General features: G+C 42.0%; 1 protein-coding gene across 1 annotated transcript; it reads left to right on the top strand.

Annotated features, from left to right (window-relative positions):
• Positions 1–11,232: 11,232 nt before the first annotated feature.
• LOC133024724 (visual system homeobox 2-like) lies at positions 11,233–17,492 on the top strand. Its single transcript, XM_061091893.1, has 5 exons — positions 11,233–11,662; positions 12,278–12,368; positions 13,249–13,372; positions 15,648–15,828; positions 17,167–17,492. The coding sequence occupies exons 1-5, from the start codon at positions 11,233–11,235 to the stop codon at positions 17,490–17,492; spliced, it is 1,152 nt and encodes a 383-aa protein (XP_060947876.1).
• The last annotated feature ends 749 nt before the right edge of the window (positions 17,493–18,241 follow it).

The raw sequence follows: 18,241 nt of genomic DNA, 5'->3' as shown, positions 1-18,241 counted from the left end.
GTCAAACAACAGCTTATGACTATTAGCTTTGGTTGAAAATCAATGACTATAAATCAACACCACTTGAACATTTAAATTCTTAATTTGTGGCCGTCACTGAATTAGCGATCAGAGATAATTAGTAAAACGTCCAAAGGGAGAGTATTTTTGGTATAGTCCAAAACTTTTACGCTCAAAGCTTCAGCCTCCAAATACTGAGCGATGATTTCCTTAATTCCTCAAAGGAAATGAAAAACAGTCACTTATTTCAACAATAAGTGAAATGTTGCAGATAATTTCCTTAGACTGTAAAGACCATAGACTGTATATAAAGATGGACGACGTTAAAGCACCTTGATCGCCACCTGGTGGCCGGCTTTAGCATAGTTCTTACGCCCTGCCTCGTCCGTGTCCGTCGATGCAACGAAACCAAACTAAAGTGACACACGTCTTCTTACACCAAGCAGCAGCTGCTGAGTCTGTGGAGAAGTTGGTGTTTGTAAATCCGTCGTGTGCACTGCTTGTTTAATATGGCGGGGTCGCTGCTGATTGGGCAACATCTCTGACACGCCCACCGAACGAGAGAAAACGTACTTCGAAGAACGACGCGCACCGTTTCGAGCAAACATGTCATTCAACTTGGAAACCAAAGCAGAGCTCAAGCCTCATGTTCCTATTCTGCACACCTGCCCTCTCCCTCCTCACCTCGTCTTCTCAGGTAAACCTCCCTGCTATCCTCCCTGCTCCTTCTTTCTCTTCCTTCTTTTGCGTCCACACTTCACTTGCTATTTTGACCGGTCTCCTTTTTTTTGACCAGCCGGCCTCATTAGAATCTCAAACACATCCAGTGGCACCCTCACATCCACGGGCGTGTCTCGCCGAGGTCTCGCCTGTCATTTCTCTTTGCTCGTGAGCTCATCTCGGGGTGTGGAGGAGTAGGAGGAGGAGGAGGAGGGAGCAGATAAATCTCATTCTGTTTTTCATCACGCTGACTTCATTCTTCGCAGGCCTTTTGATGGGATAGGGGAGCAAAACCTGGGTGGGGTGCGGAGATTTACGAGCGACAGAAGTGTGCAGGCCATTAAAGGCCGGCGGTCCCGCTAATGAACAGTCAGTGCAATCACGGCGAGAGGAAGGAGTACAGTGTAGAGCTCATCGATCCAGTGTCATCCTAGGGGACGTCCAAGCTGTAGAATGACCCCGTCGCATCAAAGAACAACAAGATTCATCTTTATTACCTCTGCCAAGGAGGTTATGTTTTCATCTGTGTTTGCAGGATTATGCAAAAAGTAATCGAGAGATGAGATTTTGTGGAGGGTTGGGGCATTAATCAAGAAATATCCCATTCAATTTTGGCGCGGATCTGGATCAAAGGGCGGATTCCTTCTTCAAATCTTTTTTAACATCGTGACAAGGAAACAAGGACTGCTATGGAGCTGACTCTAGAAAGAATGACTTCAACCTTATTGAATGAGGAATTGTGCATGGCTGTGGGACATATAATTGGCCCATGTGCAAATCGTGGCCCCTTTATGGCCCCTGATTTAGAAAAATCTTAGATCCACAAACACACAAACAACTCAACTGATGACCGAAGGAAGAAACCATCAAATGTTGGAGTGGATCATGATAAACCAGTGGATGCAGTAATTTGTTTTCACTTTCTTTAACATAGCGAGATAGGGCATAAGTCTTGGTGTAAGTATCTGACCTTCGAGTGTCCCTTCTGGATTCCTAATTTAATTGCTGTAGTGCATTTGACTTTGGACGACTAGTTCTATTTCATGGATTAAGTTTAATTTTCAGTTAAAGGAGAAATGTAATTCAACACATAAAACATCACTGATAACCAGTTTTGTTGCTACACAAACATACACACACACACACACACACACACACACACACACACACACACACACACACACACACACACACATTCATCATTGCTCCCTTCGCCCCCACACGTCCACCCTCTGGGTATTGACGTGGAGCCGCCGGCCCCAGCTGTTGCACAGTGATGCAGCACCAAACTGTGGCGTTTTGTCATCAGTGTGCCTGCGTCTCATGGGAGAGAAGAGTCGAGTGTTGTAATTAGCGGCAAACGAGGCCAGCAGCAAGCCGGGATGTTCCTGCGGGGCCCCCCGGAGGCCCCAGGGGACTTTCAGACGCGTGGCTAACCTGTGGGGCCCTACCTGTGGCTCTGCTGGTTCTTAACACATCGAGCAGCTTTGTTTTGACTCATACATGTTTGGAGAAGGTTCAGAGGTGAAAATGGATTTGGCCTCAAATAAAGGAAACATCAGTAAAAGGTTTCGAGCTATATGTGTGTGCCCATAGCAGATTATTGTGATACAAAATGAATTGTGGAAAAGTACAATAAAGTATAATAAATTATTCTCAGTAGATAAAAGTGTCAGCTGTAAAATAAGTCTCAATTTTACTCTCATATCACTTCACGCGACAGTGAGATTTTGATAAATATATATATATATATACAAGCACGCACACACATATTTCACACTACTAAATGGATAATCAATTAGTTAAAAAAATGAATGATGTATGATCAAATCAGAAAAAGAATCATTATTTGTGGAGCTAAAAAAAATAAAAATCATTGTTCTATATCGAGTTTAACAGATTGCCCATATCCCCCCCCAAAAAATTTAAGTTTGAGTTAGGTCTCTTTTCATGGCGACACTTTATTTCCTTTTTTTTTATAACAAGGCTGTTTTCTTGACCATCAGATAAAATGTCTTGCTTTATTCCTACACTAACCAACCTGTGTGTTTTTGTGTATTTTGTGAGTGTGTGTATCGCAGGCTACTTTTCAGACGAAGGACCACTTAATTGAAGACGGCTTGTCCAATTTAGAATAAAAGCTGTGTCCCCAATTAGGGAAGAAGTGGATTTTTGGGTCAGTGGTTATGGTTAGGGTATGGTAAGGAGACAAATGCAAGTCTATACAATGACCCCAAAATGGACCTATGACAAGCTGTGTGCATGTGTGTGTGTGTGTGCATGTGTCTGTGTGATGTCTCTGCTGCCTGTGTGTGTCTGCGTGCGCTGGTGTGTGCAGGTGTATGACGGCTGCTTATGCTCCATCTGCATCTGCCGCTGATGAGTAAAGCCATGAAATAGATCCAGCTGGAGATGTGCGGAGGAGCCCGAGGCCTCCTGGGAAATCATCCACACCTCCACCAGCACCGTGTCCACTTCTTTAACACCCCAGAGAGCTATCAATAAGTGGGTAATTGAATTTTAAGCACAAACACAGCCGTCAGATGAGCGTCGACGTGTGTGTGTGTGTGTGTGTGTGTGTGTGTGTGTGTGTGTGTGTGTGTGTGTGTGTGTGTGTGTGTGTGTGTGTGTGTGTGTGTGTGTGTGTGTGTGTGTGTGTGGTGGGGGATGGGGGATGTTTAGCTGTATGAACATGGCGATGCTGTCATCTGGCCCTCTGGGGGTTTGCACAGGAAGGATGAATGTTTAATCCATTAAATAACAATTACTGCCTGTAATGGTCCAGAGTGGCTGCATGGTGGGAGGAGGGAGGGAGGGAGGGAGAGAGGGAGGCAACATGGCTGCACCGCTCACGTGTCACTGAGATTAGTTCTTCATGACACAAATCATCCTCATATACACGCACACACACACACACACACACACACACATTCACCAGATTGTATGCACACAAAAAGAAGCTGTATGAGTGGAAATATGCAAATGTGTAGATTCTCCGAGGTACCAGACGTAGAATTGCCATCCACGACACTGTGGTCATGACCTGTGTGATTTCTGGGGGCAAACTTGGGTCAATTTGATTCCATGAATGAACCAAAATTTGATTTCATGCCTTGCTTTATTCATGAATTCTTCTAATATCACGTCCATCAGTCAAATACTGGCACAAAAGTAAAGATCCATATCATATAGATACAAAAATTTGGTTTGTAGTATTATTTGTTAAGACACGAGGCAGATTTTACCTTCACCAATGAGGTTATGTTTTCATCAGCGTTTGTGTGTTTGTTTTGTTTGTTTGTTTGTTTGTTTTTTAGCAGCGTTAAGCAAAAACTACTGGACAGAGGTAGAAGAGTCAGGAAAATAACTAATGAGATTTGGATCTGGATCAGGGGGTCGATTTCTCCACTTTCTTTAACATTGTGAGATGGAGCATTTACATTGATTTCTCCGGGAATAATTCATAGATCTTGATGGAAAAAGTGAACAGATGTTTGCAGAGATTATGTTTCCGCTCCAACTGTAAATGAAATATGTGGCCTGCATTGTAACTATCTTTTTCTGCTCCAAGCGCGGGACCGCACACAAAAATCAAAACTGATTTAGAAATTTAAAAAAAACAACTTTATATCAATAATTATTCTGACAGGAGAACCTTTAGAATTTTTAAGGTCAGAGGTAATTAACAAGTGTGACTCCTTAGATATATTCGATGAATAAAAACAACAACCTGAGTCAGTAAGGAGATAATGAAAAAGACAGAATGGCCCTTTTACACCTGAACAGGAGAAGAAGGAGGGGCGAGGGAGATGATAAGTTGGACACACCTGGGAGCCACAGAGGAGAGAAAGTCAAACAAAGGCAGAATGGAGGACAACGGAGAAGTGAGACTGAAGAGAGGAAGGAGATCACAAAAAGATAAACTAGTTGATCCAAGAACCAGCTGGAATTTTATTTTCACAATCGCTCTGGACCAAGAGGCAAATGAGCTGATCCCTGGAGCCTGATGAAGAACCTTCTGGGACTGGGCCTCTGTCCTGGTGGAACCATAAAAGCTGGTAAATTCACCCCTCATCTTCTCTCTCCCCTCAGACACACACATGTCCCTCATTTTCCACTTTCATTGGACCCTTTCTCTGACAAACACACACACAAACACACACACACAACCTCTGAACCCTGACTTTATACTCAAAGAACAAGAATGAAATTTCATTTATTTATTTACTGGACATTTCATTTTTTGATTTGGAAATGTATTTAATTTCTATTGATTAATTGCTATGTTGGTGAATATGAGTTGGTTTATTAATCATACGTCTTTAATTTGATATTTTGATTTAAATAATTAATTAACTGAATTTGGTCTTTTCCTTTGAGGCCTTTTGTAGATATGCAAGTTCTTCGGGTTAGCTCTCTTGGCGAGATATATTTATATTGACAGGTGAAGACGCTCTGTCTAGCGCCCATTTAGAAAACCTACACTACAAACCCAGGAACTAAAGCACACACCTTCCTCATTCCATGACTGACGAGGTAAAACAAATCAGCCTCCTCATGACATCAGAAGTGTTAACATGCTCCTCATCCTAACTTTTGATATATAATAGTCACATGTTCACAGTATTTTAAATCCTCCAGTGACATGTTTTGTATACTTGGTGAAATGATTCATTCTAATGAAGGACGGGCTGCTCTGAATCAAACGTCAAACTGGGAGATATTTCGGGGATAAGAAGATTAAAAACATTCAAAGTCCTAAATGGAGAGTTAAGTGCTCGGGTCACATTGTGCTTGTACAGTGTTTGTGAGCATGTGCACGTTTTTATTTTTAGAAATATGATCGTGAACTAAATCGAGAAAAGCGGACTAATGCTGTGGGTATTTGTTTGGCACTTTGTTATTCTGGTTCATAAAATATCAACAAATGATTCACGGAAAATAAAGTATGGGACTTACTTTACCCTCCCTTTAAAGAGAGAGAGAGAGACACACACACACACACACACACACACACACACACACACACACACACAACACAGTGTGTCAATCTGATCGTTAGATTGCACTCCTGATCCAAAACGAGTTTGCTCGCTATGGTTTTCTCATGCTGCTCACACAATGGCCTGTGTATGGGAGCTGCCTGGTGGCATTGCTTAATTAGGCGAAGAGTTGATTCATTTGCACTAATTGACAGCTAATTAAAGGAGTGAGGGCACATCAAACTGACGTCCCTCTGAACTGGGAGGCCTCTGCTGCAGGGGATGTTACAGAGAGCGAATTATGAAATATTGAACCTTTTTGGAGCGCCACCTGCCATTAGAGGTGGCCTCAAACATATGGAGCTGTGTGTGTGTGTGTCTGTGTGTGTGAGAGGTTAAAAAGGCTCATAGTTCAGTCTTATAAAAGCGTGTGACCTCTAGGAACCAAGTTTATGCAAAAACTACCAAACTAACTTCCCCTAGGATCTATGAATTTGTTTTTATGACAAATAAGTCATTAGGTTATCAGACCGTTTCCCTTTTCATTTACATTTCTGCTATAACAACTAGACAATCATGTGGTGGACTGTTCGGTCTGGATGGAGGAATGTGTTATACTGATTCTTGAACAAAAAAAATAAATAATGGACAAATCTCCAGGATCGCTGTAAGTCAGGAAAGAAAATGGATCTGGACAAAGCGACAGATCCATGGTTTTAGGGTGTTTTTCAACAATTTCATTCATTTCTCAGAATAATTTGGGGATTGTGATGAAGAAATGTTCAGGGGACTGATATCCATGTGTTGGAAATTAAATATAAAATGTGGATCTAGTGCATTTGAATGTTGTTTTATAGGGGGGACGGTTGGGCCTTGGCGGTACGAGTGCTTTCCTAGTTTATTTATGTCAGCAAGATTTCACAAAAGCGTCAGAATGGAGTTCCACAAAACTTCGATGTTTTCCCCAATTTCCACAGAAATAATTCATGGACATTGATGACAAAAATCAAGCATCTTAGGGAGACTGATTTTTATGAGGTGTGAGCGATTTGTTGCAGATCCAAATAAAAATCTGTATTTTTCTGAATTTTAATGTTGGTGCCTTGGTGGAGGTAGTGTCACTCTAGTTCCTGAGCAGGATTCAGCTGTTCGAAATTCAACACATGTAGATTATTTGTCCAATCAGGAGTACATTTGGATTTTAACGTGTGTTTTCTTGGCAGTGGTTTCAGGTGGAGACATAAATTAATGACATCAGGCTTGTCTGTAAAGAAACATGGCTGCTTCCTGCGTCTCTGCTCTCACCCTGTTGCTTTGGGACCCTGTCGCATGACGTTAGCGGACCTGCCACCGGCTCTCTGGAGATTTGGGGCCAAACAGTAAAGGTCCTGGGTGAGTCAACTCAAATTTCTCCCCCCTCTGCGGGACGAGGGCCACGATCTCTGCAGGAGCCCGGGAATAGGCTGTCTTCATGTCTGCTGGTGCAGTCCATGTGAATCCGAAAGGGGGAAAAAAAAGAGACAATTAGGGGCTTATTAGGGTCTCAGGGAGATGTTCCTCACGGGGCGTCCACTCGCCTGCTCGGCCCCGGCTCTGAGTCGCTGCCATGGCTCAAAACAGTCAGGGGCATTGTCTCACCTAATTACGCTGAAACCAGGGGCCCCTTTTTGTGTTGCCACTGCCATGCCTGTCCGATTCCCTTTTCTGCTGCCTAACCGCGAGTCCCTGTCCACTGTGGAAGTGTGCTAATTAGACAAGAAATGGGCCCGAGCAATTATGTCAATTCTCGTTACCAGTGACCACAGTGAGGAATATTATTTTGTCAAGAAAGTTTTTGGTGTTTGCGGGATGAGGAGGTGGAGGAGGGGGCCCTCTCTCTCCCTCTCTCTCTCTCTCTCTCTCTCTCCCTCTCTCTCTCCCCCATATTCCCTCAGAGCATTTTCCTCATTATGCCAATAACACATCTGCACATGCAACAGGGGAATGCGGTGCGCACACAAGTCAGAGTCCCCCCGACAAACTTCAGAGCACAAATAGATGCACTCATACAGAAATGGAGACTATAGAACGGCAATAGCATGAAGTTATTGCCCTAATTAATTCTTTGTGCCCGCAGAGAAAACTGTTGAATCACCAATGGCACATTGTTCGGGTCGTGGGAGCCTTTTGTTTCCTCACCTTAATAGGATGTTTTGATCAACGGCTGTTTGGTGACCCAGCTCGTCTTCTGAAAAACCCTGAGCTCTGGGAAACGCAATTAGCTGGATTAGAAGGAGCCATTTCTGGAGCCTGGAACAAAGACAGAGACAGATCAGACAGAAAGAGCGGAGTGTGGTTCAGACACTCGGCCAGAATCCGACTGACCCAGACTCGATCAACTATTATTTTAATCACTGATATGCTCTGTAATGCACAGGGATAATAATAAAGGACAAAGAAGAGAAAGTCAGGGTTTGTGTCGGCTACAGTTTCAGTCATCCGCCTCCACATGTTCTCAACTTGAACCTTTGTTGTTTTTCTGTATTGACTATCAGTGACAGTGAAGTTTCTATTTTCAAACTCCATCTACAAATATGATAATTAAGGCATTTTCACATTTAAACGGTTTCTTATAGTTTTTTTTTAATTATGTGTTTTAAACCTGATTCAGCTCCTTCGCTTTATGAAAGTTTACTATGACATAAAAAACAAATGTCTTAAGCTACAGGTGGTCCAGAAATACTGATCTATATCAAAAATACTATTGCTGACACTGTTTATTTCTAATTGGCATCATTTATTTCATCCTATCACATTGTGCTGTTTAACCATCTGTTGGTGACAAAAATGTTGTTGCAACAATTATAACCTGATTGATTTTATTTAGACTGTTGAAGAAATCAATATCAGAAAATAGATTAAAACATCTGACCTTCAGTCTTAGACATTTCTAAAAGCTCACTAACGAATTTAGTCCTTAAACGTGTGTATTTAAAGCAATATCTCTGTTTATATTCATCCATAAAGGAATCTTACAGCCCTTGAAATGAATAAAAGCTACAGGGCCAATAAATAACTAATTTCAAGTGTCCATGCCTGCTCGTAAAAATAAAATATACAATCTAATGTTTTCTGCATCCCATGATTATTATATCTCGTCTCTTCTGTGTCTGATTTCAGATTTGTTAAGTATCAATAACATGAGATGCACATTATTAGTTTCCAGCGGCATCCCATAATCTATCTGGAAAGATGTCATCAACAGGATGCGCGCGTGCACATGTGTGTGTGATCTCTTCATTCACCTTTAATGAAATGTCTCTGATAGTTTCTCATGAGATGCTGGAGGTAATTTAATTCTCTTCATTCCTCCTCCCGCCCCCCCCCCCCCCCCCTCTCGATTTTTTTAATTTCCATCCGTGTTTGATTTCTACACTGACTCAGAATAGACAAACAAAGGGCAAATAACACTGCGTAAAACAACAATTTCCTTTGATATAATAACCAAGTAAATGCGTAAAAGATGCGTAAAAGGCGCCATTGTATTTATTTCCTCTCTGTTTAAATCCTCCGCGGTGCCGGAGCAGCCTGACGCACAGGAACAACAGACCGAGCTCCTCAATGATTGACTCGACCGGGGTGATGCCACCTCTCCTGATCTCAGCTCAGATTACAAACCGGCGCTAGATGTGCGGAGGGTCTGACCGCCGGTCTGACAGCCTGACGCGCGGCTGCTGCCCCCCCACAGTCCCGCAGGAGCTGATTTATTCATCACCACATGTCCCAGTGATGGAGACAGTGCGAGCCTATCTGCGCTTCCATCGCGCGTCCTCTCATCTCCATAAACTCCTCTGCGTCATTATCGGTCCAGCTGTCCGAAAGTGTGCCGCACATTATCTCCGAACGATTGGAAGTTCATGCGCATTAATTGAATAATGGCTGATTAGACAGGATTAGGTGTAAAGACGCACAGAAACGCAGAGAGTGTTTGTGGCCCCATGGCACATTCCTGTGGGTTTGGGTTTCGGACTCTGCAGGTGATTTCATCATCATGTCTTCACTCTCACTTTCAGATTTACGCACGGAAACACTTTTGTTTTTTCCCTCCTATTTGCTCAAACCACTTGAACACGAGGGGCTGGGTAAATCTGTTGCTTGCATTGCGCGCTGGCATCCGCTGCCACCGTTTGTCTGGTATTTAATTGCCACCCTGGTGTGTCCTAAATACCCTGAACTGGGACATTGTATTCTTTATCATGTGACCCGTCAAATAATGGAAAAAAACAGCTTAATAACCTATCAACAGATGCGCAGACTGTCCGCAAAGACAAAACGTTTACTGCGCAAACCTAATTAGAATATGCAAATCACAGGCTGGAGTTATATGGGACGTTGGGGACGAAGCTCGAGTCTGTTAACGGATCAATCACTGTGGTTTTCTAATTAGAAGCTGGATTGATTCATTAACTGATGGAGAAATTGGCTAATGTTAGTTTATAAGCATTTTTCTTTTGACGTGATCACAGAAATGTGTGTTGTGTTTTACAGACAATGACGATCATTTTTTGGCACAGGCCTGTTTATTGGGAAACGAGAGAAATACAACTGATGAATTTATCGAAAGTGACATTAATTTACTCATCTTGCTTTATTTTATTATAATGGAGGTGAATTTTATAAAAGGCACCAAACTTGCATCAGGTTGTTGTTTTTATTTGTATAATCAAGTTATCTTAAAATCGTGTAGATGACATGGTATCTGATATTCTGCGGGATATTTTTTGTTTTATTTACACTAGCATCATTTTCTTTGCACATGAATTAAACCTCAGATTGTTTGTCTTTAAATCTAGGTCTGCATCACTCTCCCCCTCACGCTGATCTGTCATTACGCACAAACGAGCTGCAGATTAAATCAGATTTCCCTCGTTTTGTGGGATTTTCCGGCTGATTGACTCTGTGTGAAGAGCTGGTGGCTCCCGGATCAGACCATCAGCCTGAAGAGTTGTAGTGAAAGTAAAACTCTTCTCTCGCTTCTTGTGCATCTCGGTTTATAAACAAAAACACATTTCTGAGTTGAAACCATAACCAGTAGCAGCCCAAATCTAATTTTCTCAGTTTTAACGTCATCCAGACCTGTGACACAAACACACTGAGTCAAACTGAAGCTCAAACTTTTTCCTCACTTGACCAAATCTTCTGTAAAAATATATAACAATTAAAATACCAAAATCCAGTGTTTGATGGTCGCTATCTGTGAGAGATCACACTGTATCAGTCAAAGACTCGGGGAGAGTTCATATCTTAGTGACCAATAGGCACATAAATAAAGAGTAGTTGTGTCTCCGTTCATTTCCAGACGTTTGTTTTGATGCTCGGGTGAACGTGATGGGAACTTCAGTGTGTTGTCTCTGCTCCGCTGTGATTGGCTGCCGCCTGTTGCCTGTCGGATAAAAAGCGCAGCAGGAGCGTCACTCTGCTCAGTGCACCGGGGACTCTGGCTTTTTGTTTTTTGGAGAAGAGAAGAGAAGTGTAACATCCCACTGCAGACATGACCGGGAAGGAGGGATCTGTGCTTTCAGACACCGAGAACAAACAGAGAGCAGCCTCCCAGACCTGCAGCGTGAACCACGGGGGGTCCCAGCAGCCGCCCCCGGTGTGGAAGATGGCTCCCGCGGTGCACCGGCGCACCGGCTTCGGGATCCAGGAGCTGCTCGGCCTGAACAAGGATCCTCCGGCGCTGCCCCGGCGGCCGCTGGAGGCCCTGCCGCACCGGGCGCACCTGCTGGCGGCCAGGTCGGCCCTCGGGCACGGGGGGCTCGGGGTCGGGATGGGTTTGCTGGGACCGGAGGGAATACACTCGTTTTACAGTCAGCCTGCTTTCCTGGAGGTGCTGTCAGAGGCGCAGAACGTGCACCTGCAGCCGCTGCACCGAGCCGCGCACATGGAGGCGCAGATGGATGCGCACCACTCCAGCTCCGGTGAGAAATAAGACAGAAACTATGTGATTCAGAAACGTGTTTGAATCACTGTTAAATGTTTTATTTCACTGTTATAATATTATAATATTTGATATATTAATTCTAGGCGAGATGGAATAAATGTGTGGTGGAGATTTATTTGTGTCAAAGCTTTGGCGCCTTCTGATTGAACAACAGAGAAACTGAAAGTTCATGTAACACAATGAAAAATCTATTGGAATATTTTTTGTTTTTTCTTGCACCTTAGATAAAGTGTTGGATTTTAAAATCGAAAATATTAATACATGTTTAGATGCCTTGGTAATATTTATATTACAATTTTATAATGTAATAATTTTTCATTTGTAAATTTCATTTGCACTTTGTTTTTTTCCTTCCATTAAATCAAATAAATCCGTGCTCAAGAATCAGAATTCAGAAATACTGTAAACACTTTTACATCATAAAACAGAAAAAAATCGGAATTACTGTACCGATTTTCTGCAGTATTGTTTGTGTATAATATTATTATTATTATTATTATTATTATTAATATTGTTATTATTATTATTATTATTATTATTATTATTATTATTATTATTATGTCTGAAGTGTTCCACTGTTGTTTCCTGACAGATTCGGATGATATGAGTCTTTCCTCCGGGGATCAGAAATTCTCTAAATCCTCCACGTGTCAGAGCAAGAAGAGAAAGAAACGACGACACAGGTAAAAAACGCAAAAAAATGTTTAAATAGCTGATCAAAAATATGCTTTTTTTAATGATGTTCTAGTATTTACTGTATTAGGCCTGAAACCACTACCAGTGCAGGTTTCTTTCGTTTGGTGTCATCACTGCAACACAAAAACAAACAGTTTAGTTCCTATTCAATTCCTTTAATTCCACTTGTGTGCACATCTGATTCTCATTAATTTATAAAATAATACTGTCGAAATGTAGTAATTCTTAAATACCTGCATGAAACAATCATGATTTCTCTGTGCTTTAAAATTTTGTTTTTCGTTTGGTTTCCTTTTTTTTTTCAAGCATTTTGTGCCTAAGCTTGAAAATGGGCTAAATTGTTTAACAAAAGAAGAGAAATGAATATGCAGACAAAAATAATTTTCTCTATCGGTCGATAAAGAAAAAACTTTTTTTACCTTTTGTTTTTTTATAAAAGAAAAAACAGTTTTCTCATTTTAAAAGATCTTGGTTTGATTTAAGTAGATGACATGGTATCTGATATTCTGCGGGATATTTTTTGTTTTATTTACACTAGCATCATTTTCTTTGCACATGAATTAAACCTCAGATTGTTTGTCTTTAAATCTAGGTCTGCATCACTCTCCCCCTCACGCTGATCTGTCATTACGCATAAACGAGCTGCAGATTAAATCAGACTTGATTTAAAATTCATTTTTGGGGAAACTTAATTTCCTCTTATTGTATTTGAGGCGATTCAGTGTTAGATTTCATTTTAAATATACAAAACAGACCAGGGTGAGAAGATTAAATTGAAGAGGAAAAAAAACAGTATTTTTTTGTTAAGAACAAAAATGTATAAATTGCGTCCATTCTCTTATGTGTTGCATTTTCTTTTGTCTGCAGAACCATTTTCACGTCCTATCAGCTGGAGGAGCTGGAGAAAGCTTTTAATGAGGCTCACTATCCGGATGTGTACGCCCGAGAGATGCTCTCCATGAAGACTGAGCTGCCAGAGGACAGAATACAGGTGTGTGTTCATGTATGTGCAGGATGCAGACATGAATGTGGGGTTATTATCCTAAATTTCATATTGTCAAGGGGCAGAAGGACCAAATAATCCCCTTTTTTAGAAGGAAAATTGTGTAATCAGTCCTATGATCATTCCTGCAATGTATGATTCTTAAACATTGCATCAAGGTTAGAATGATCCTGCAAAGTGGTGGAGACAGATTTTTAACACGTACAAAAAGCAAGTGTTGAGGCAGACAGACAGGTGGAGCCTGCGGTCATCAGCTCCATCATCATCCTCCCAGCACCTCCTGCTCCCACATTAGCAGCCAATTCACCCTCTCAGTCTAATTAGTTAATTGAGGAGAACTTCTCACCTCACTTCCCTGCGAGAGGCGGCACCGCAGCCCTGAAATGAAATGATAACTACACCGAAATTAATAAGCAGAGGTCAGCGTCTGAGCAGAGGCCTCTGCCCGGCTGCTGCGAGCATTTTAATTTCCCATGATATTTGAGCGCCTGTCTCCCATCGATCGGGACTGGAAATTAACTTATTTTTCAATCAGCCTCCTCGCCCCTGGGGTCACCTCTCTCAGGAAGCACTTCACACACCCTCTCTCTCACACACACACACACACACGCACGCTTCATGCACACGCTTCATGCACACTCACACTGTTGCTGTCAAAAGGCATGATTGCTCATCTGAGGCCCATCTTTTTATGAGAGGCAGGTTATCATCAGATCTACCTGAATAGCTTTGCCGGCTCGGCTTTGATCGTTTTTAATTCCAGGTCTGAAAAATTCACACCCCCACACGCACCCCCCACACACACATACATACGCATGCGCTCACACATCACTCCACACCGTTCCCTGCAATCTCATCCAGCCTCCTCGGCCATTTTAGGATGCTCATTTTTTCCCCTACTGTTTTCCTCATCCATATTCACAAGCTTGCTGAGGCTATTACATGGTCTGGCATGGTGGAAATCAATTTAGGCACTTGAGGAGCCTGAAGGAGAATAATGATCGCGCACACACACATGCACAGGTCACAAAAAGACAGTATCCTGCAGATGGCACGAGCGATGAGAGGAAATAGAAATAGTAATAGGGCCGATCAAAGGAATTGGGCCAGTTTAATAAACCTGTTTTTGACAACATACTTACATTTTGGGTCAATAGTGGATCTGTATTGGATGTATTTTCCAAAACAGACATGCATCAATATTATGGTTTTGGAAAATTAGCTCTTTGACTTTTGTTGTTTTAAACCTCCAGCAGATGTCATTATTCTTCTGGACCAAAAAATAAAGGGATCCTGCCTGAGTCATAGCAGTGATGGAGGATTTAGAGGATGACGATGATCGGAGTTTGGCAATGAGGAAGAGTAGTTGTAATTAATGAGAAGACGATCCTTCATCATATTTGAAATACATTAAGAACCCATTCACACATATCAAGACTTATCTATTAACAGAATCTACATGTGAATTTACAGAATCTGAAGGAGAGGGAAAAGATTTTGAAGCCATCTGGTTACGTTTTCTAATTTCATCAATTACATTAAAGTCAGCTTTGGTGGACTGCATGTAAACAGTCTGTGTCGAGAACAAATGAGGCGGAACCTATTTTTAATTTATCTACATATGCAAGAAGCTGAGATGAGCCCAAAATGTCATCTGGGCAGAAATAACCTCCAAACATAATCACTGTTTTGTGTGGAGAGACGTTTGTGTCCTAAATAAAGTAGTCTGACTGTAAACAGTGTACGGAAATGGAGTTTTGGCCTGGAAGAGCAAAAATACTAGATACTAATTCTAAGATATAATACATGTAATATATTCAGCTTTGAATAATAAAGTGATTTATTTATATTTGATAAACGGCTTAATAACAAAAAAGGACACCTGCTCTTTATACAAGAGCAGGTGCATAAATCTGTTAATATTTTTCAATTCAAAAGTTTAAGTTCTAGAGACAACATGTCAATGTCTATGCACCGGAGGCTGCAAGTTTCCATATCACACTTGTGCAAATTGCATATTCAACCACATTTGTGTTGTCACATAATCGTAAACACAGAGAAACGTTCCTCCTTCATCGGGTTAGTGTGAAAACAGAATCTCAAGCACATGCGGCGTTCGGCCCAGTTCACAACCAAGAGAGGCAACAGTTACCACAAAAACATTAAGTAAGGTTCAGCTTGATGTTATATTTGCCCAGACTGTAACGCCCAAAGAGGACCACATACACATAATCTAATCCAGACCCCACCTTCATTTCTCCAGGTGTGGTTCCAGAACCGCAGGGCCAAGTGGAGGAAGAGGGAGAAGTGCTGGGGTCGCAGCAGCGTGATGGCCGAGTACGGTCTGTACGGAGCCATGGTGCGTCACTCCATCCCGCTGCCCGAGTCCATCCTCAAGTCGGCCAAGGACGGCATCACAGAGTCCTACGCCCCCTGGTTACTCGGTAAGCTGCTGCAGGAGCTGGTCCACTTCAGCTGAGAGACAATCTTAGCTGGACAGAAATGTTTATGTTGAGATGTCACAGTATAAACTGACGATGGCCGAACTCCCTTTAGCTGCTTCAGTCGTCCAAGCTGCACTGTCACGACTTACTGGGACACCTCAATAGATCAGAGCCAACGTCATGGCAGTAGTATCATCAGTATATTTTTCATATTGTTTTCTCTGTGCAAAAACCAGCAAAAAAAGGCCAAGCCCGAACAGTCCCCATACGAAACCTCATTTAAATCCGCTTGATCCTTATTTTTATATCAGCCTGCATCAAACTGCATTCATAGATATCAGTCTGCTAGATATACCAGATTTTCTCTTCTTCATCATGACCCATGAATTATACCAAAGGACATTGGTGAAAAGTCCCAAAATAGCCCCGTCTCGTAATGTTATAGAAGGTGATAAAAATAAAAACCTGCATCTGCCTTAAAATTAAATGAGTTCTTTCTTAGTACATGTCCTAGCCTTCTACCATTTTAAAGTTTTCATAATTATCGCAGCTTTTGCGTGATCACGCTCAAAAAACAACCAACTAGCAAACAAATGGACGGCGGAATTAATGCTCAAAGCTTCAAGCACAAGTTTGATGATGAGGTGATCAATCATAGAGCACCGTCTTCCGTCAACGAGAATCTAAAATGGTTGGAAATAAACTTGGTGCGTCTTGATACTTCACAATGTTTGGTAATCTTGTATTAAAGTACCCAAGGTATTGTATCGGGCAAAAGTAGCTAAGCCCTGCTCCTGATGAGAGCCAATAAAAGTGTTGGCGTGTCAATAAGAGGTGTCAGTCGATGCAGTGATAATCCTACTTCATCAGGACAGATTAGACCAAATCTCCTCCCTCACCTTGTGTCAATTGATTAGTTGAAATCAATTAGGAGACACTAATTGAATAAGATGTCCCCTCCCTCTTTATTCTCCTTTCACGCTTTTTCAATGTCAAATAGTGCACGAAAGACAAAATATCTTATTTATATCTTCATTTTACCAATTTAATGTTAAATCTACCGACTAACTCCAGAAACGCCTGCATGTCTGTGTGTGGAACGCATAACTAGAGAAAACTGTTCATCTTTTGTGTAGCACTTGGATCATTCAAACTTTCACTACAGATAAACCGGGTAGGATGAACGCAGAGTTTTCAAACTTCACTCTGCACCGTAGACTGTTTGAAGAAAGTTTACCACTCAAACGTTAAGAAAGTGACAATATATTACAGAAATGTTTGAAGAGCACTCAGTTATAAAAAGAAACCCAACATCTAAATCCCATCTCTCCCTTCCAGGTATGCACAAGAAGTCAGTCGATACTCCGCACACTTCCCCGGGGAAACCCTGCAGCACATCCCCCCACGCTCCAATGCAGGAGAAGCCGGTGGACAAGGTGATGGAGGCCGAGGAGGAGAAACGGATGGAGGACACAGACTCTCCGATCTCCAGAGAGGAACTGAGGGAGAACAGCATTGCGGCGCTGCGAGCCAAGGCGCAGCAGCACAGCGCCCAGATGCTCGGCACCGCTCCGAACAGGACGAACGGCCACGTGACGCACAAAGAGGAGGCCGACGATGAGGCGGCGGAGCAGCAAACGGTAGAGGAGGAGAAGAGGAACTGAAAACATGGCTGCAGGGCCACAGACTGTGAGAGAAATGCCTGCAAAGAGGAGTTTTCTTGCGTGATTGAACTGATACTGTACAAAGCTGCAGTTTAAATATAATGATCATGAAAACACGCACAGAAAAACTTTACTCATGTGAAAAGAGGATATTTGGCTCCGCTCCGCTAAACCACTGTACGACACTGAAGGAGGCTCTCTAACGTTTTAAGGAAAATGTTTTCTCTGACATGAAGCTGCATCAAAATTATATACAGATATATATTTGTTTTCTTTCAAATAAATTAACCTTTGTGACATGGATGTGGCACGACACTGGCTCTACCTGCTCCAGTCCACGTGTGTCCCATAGGAGCAGACTGGGACCTCTGACCTCCCAGTGACGACACATTTCAATTAGGGTTAAACTGACGATTTAAGGCCTGCACTCTTTTTCTTTTGTCTGTGTCAATAATTGTGATGTAAATACTGAAAAAAAGAATGTCCAATAGTCAAAGCTGTAAAATTATGTAAATTTAACAATTATCTGCGTTTGTCTTTGTATAAATGTAACTGTAGCTTGATTAAAAGTTACTATTTAAAGTTCTCTTCGACAAAGTGTTTTTCTTATTGTCACTTCACTTCACGTCAATGTTTGAGTTTCCCTATGTTCGACTTTTAAATAGGAGTTTGACAAGTATGTTTTTTCGTGTTCAACTATTCGGATAGTGAGACAAGTTACAAGTGTGATGTGGAAACGTGAGGCCTCA

Source organism: Limanda limanda, chromosome 18 (genome assembly GCF_963576545.1).
Source record: "Limanda limanda chromosome 18, fLimLim1.1, whole genome shotgun sequence".
Classification (NCBI taxonomy): domain Eukaryota; kingdom Metazoa; phylum Chordata; class Actinopteri; order Pleuronectiformes; family Pleuronectidae; genus Limanda; species Limanda limanda.
The sequence above is the reverse complement of the archived record's forward strand: the minus strand, read 5'-3'. Positions and strand labels throughout refer to the sequence as shown.

Coding starts and splice junctions, on each gene's coding strand:
- LOC133024724 (XM_061091893.1), top strand. CDS start 11,233: ATGACCGGGAAGGAGGGATCTGTGCTTTCAGACACCGAGAACAAACAG. Junction 12,369..13,248: donor AGAAAGAAACGACGACACAG/GTAAAAAACGCA, acceptor TTTTGTCTGCAG/AACCATTTTCACGTCCTATC. Junction 15,829..17,166: donor CTACGCCCCCTGGTTACTCG/GTAAGCTGCTGC, acceptor TCTCCCTTCCAG/GTATGCACAAGAAGTCAGTC.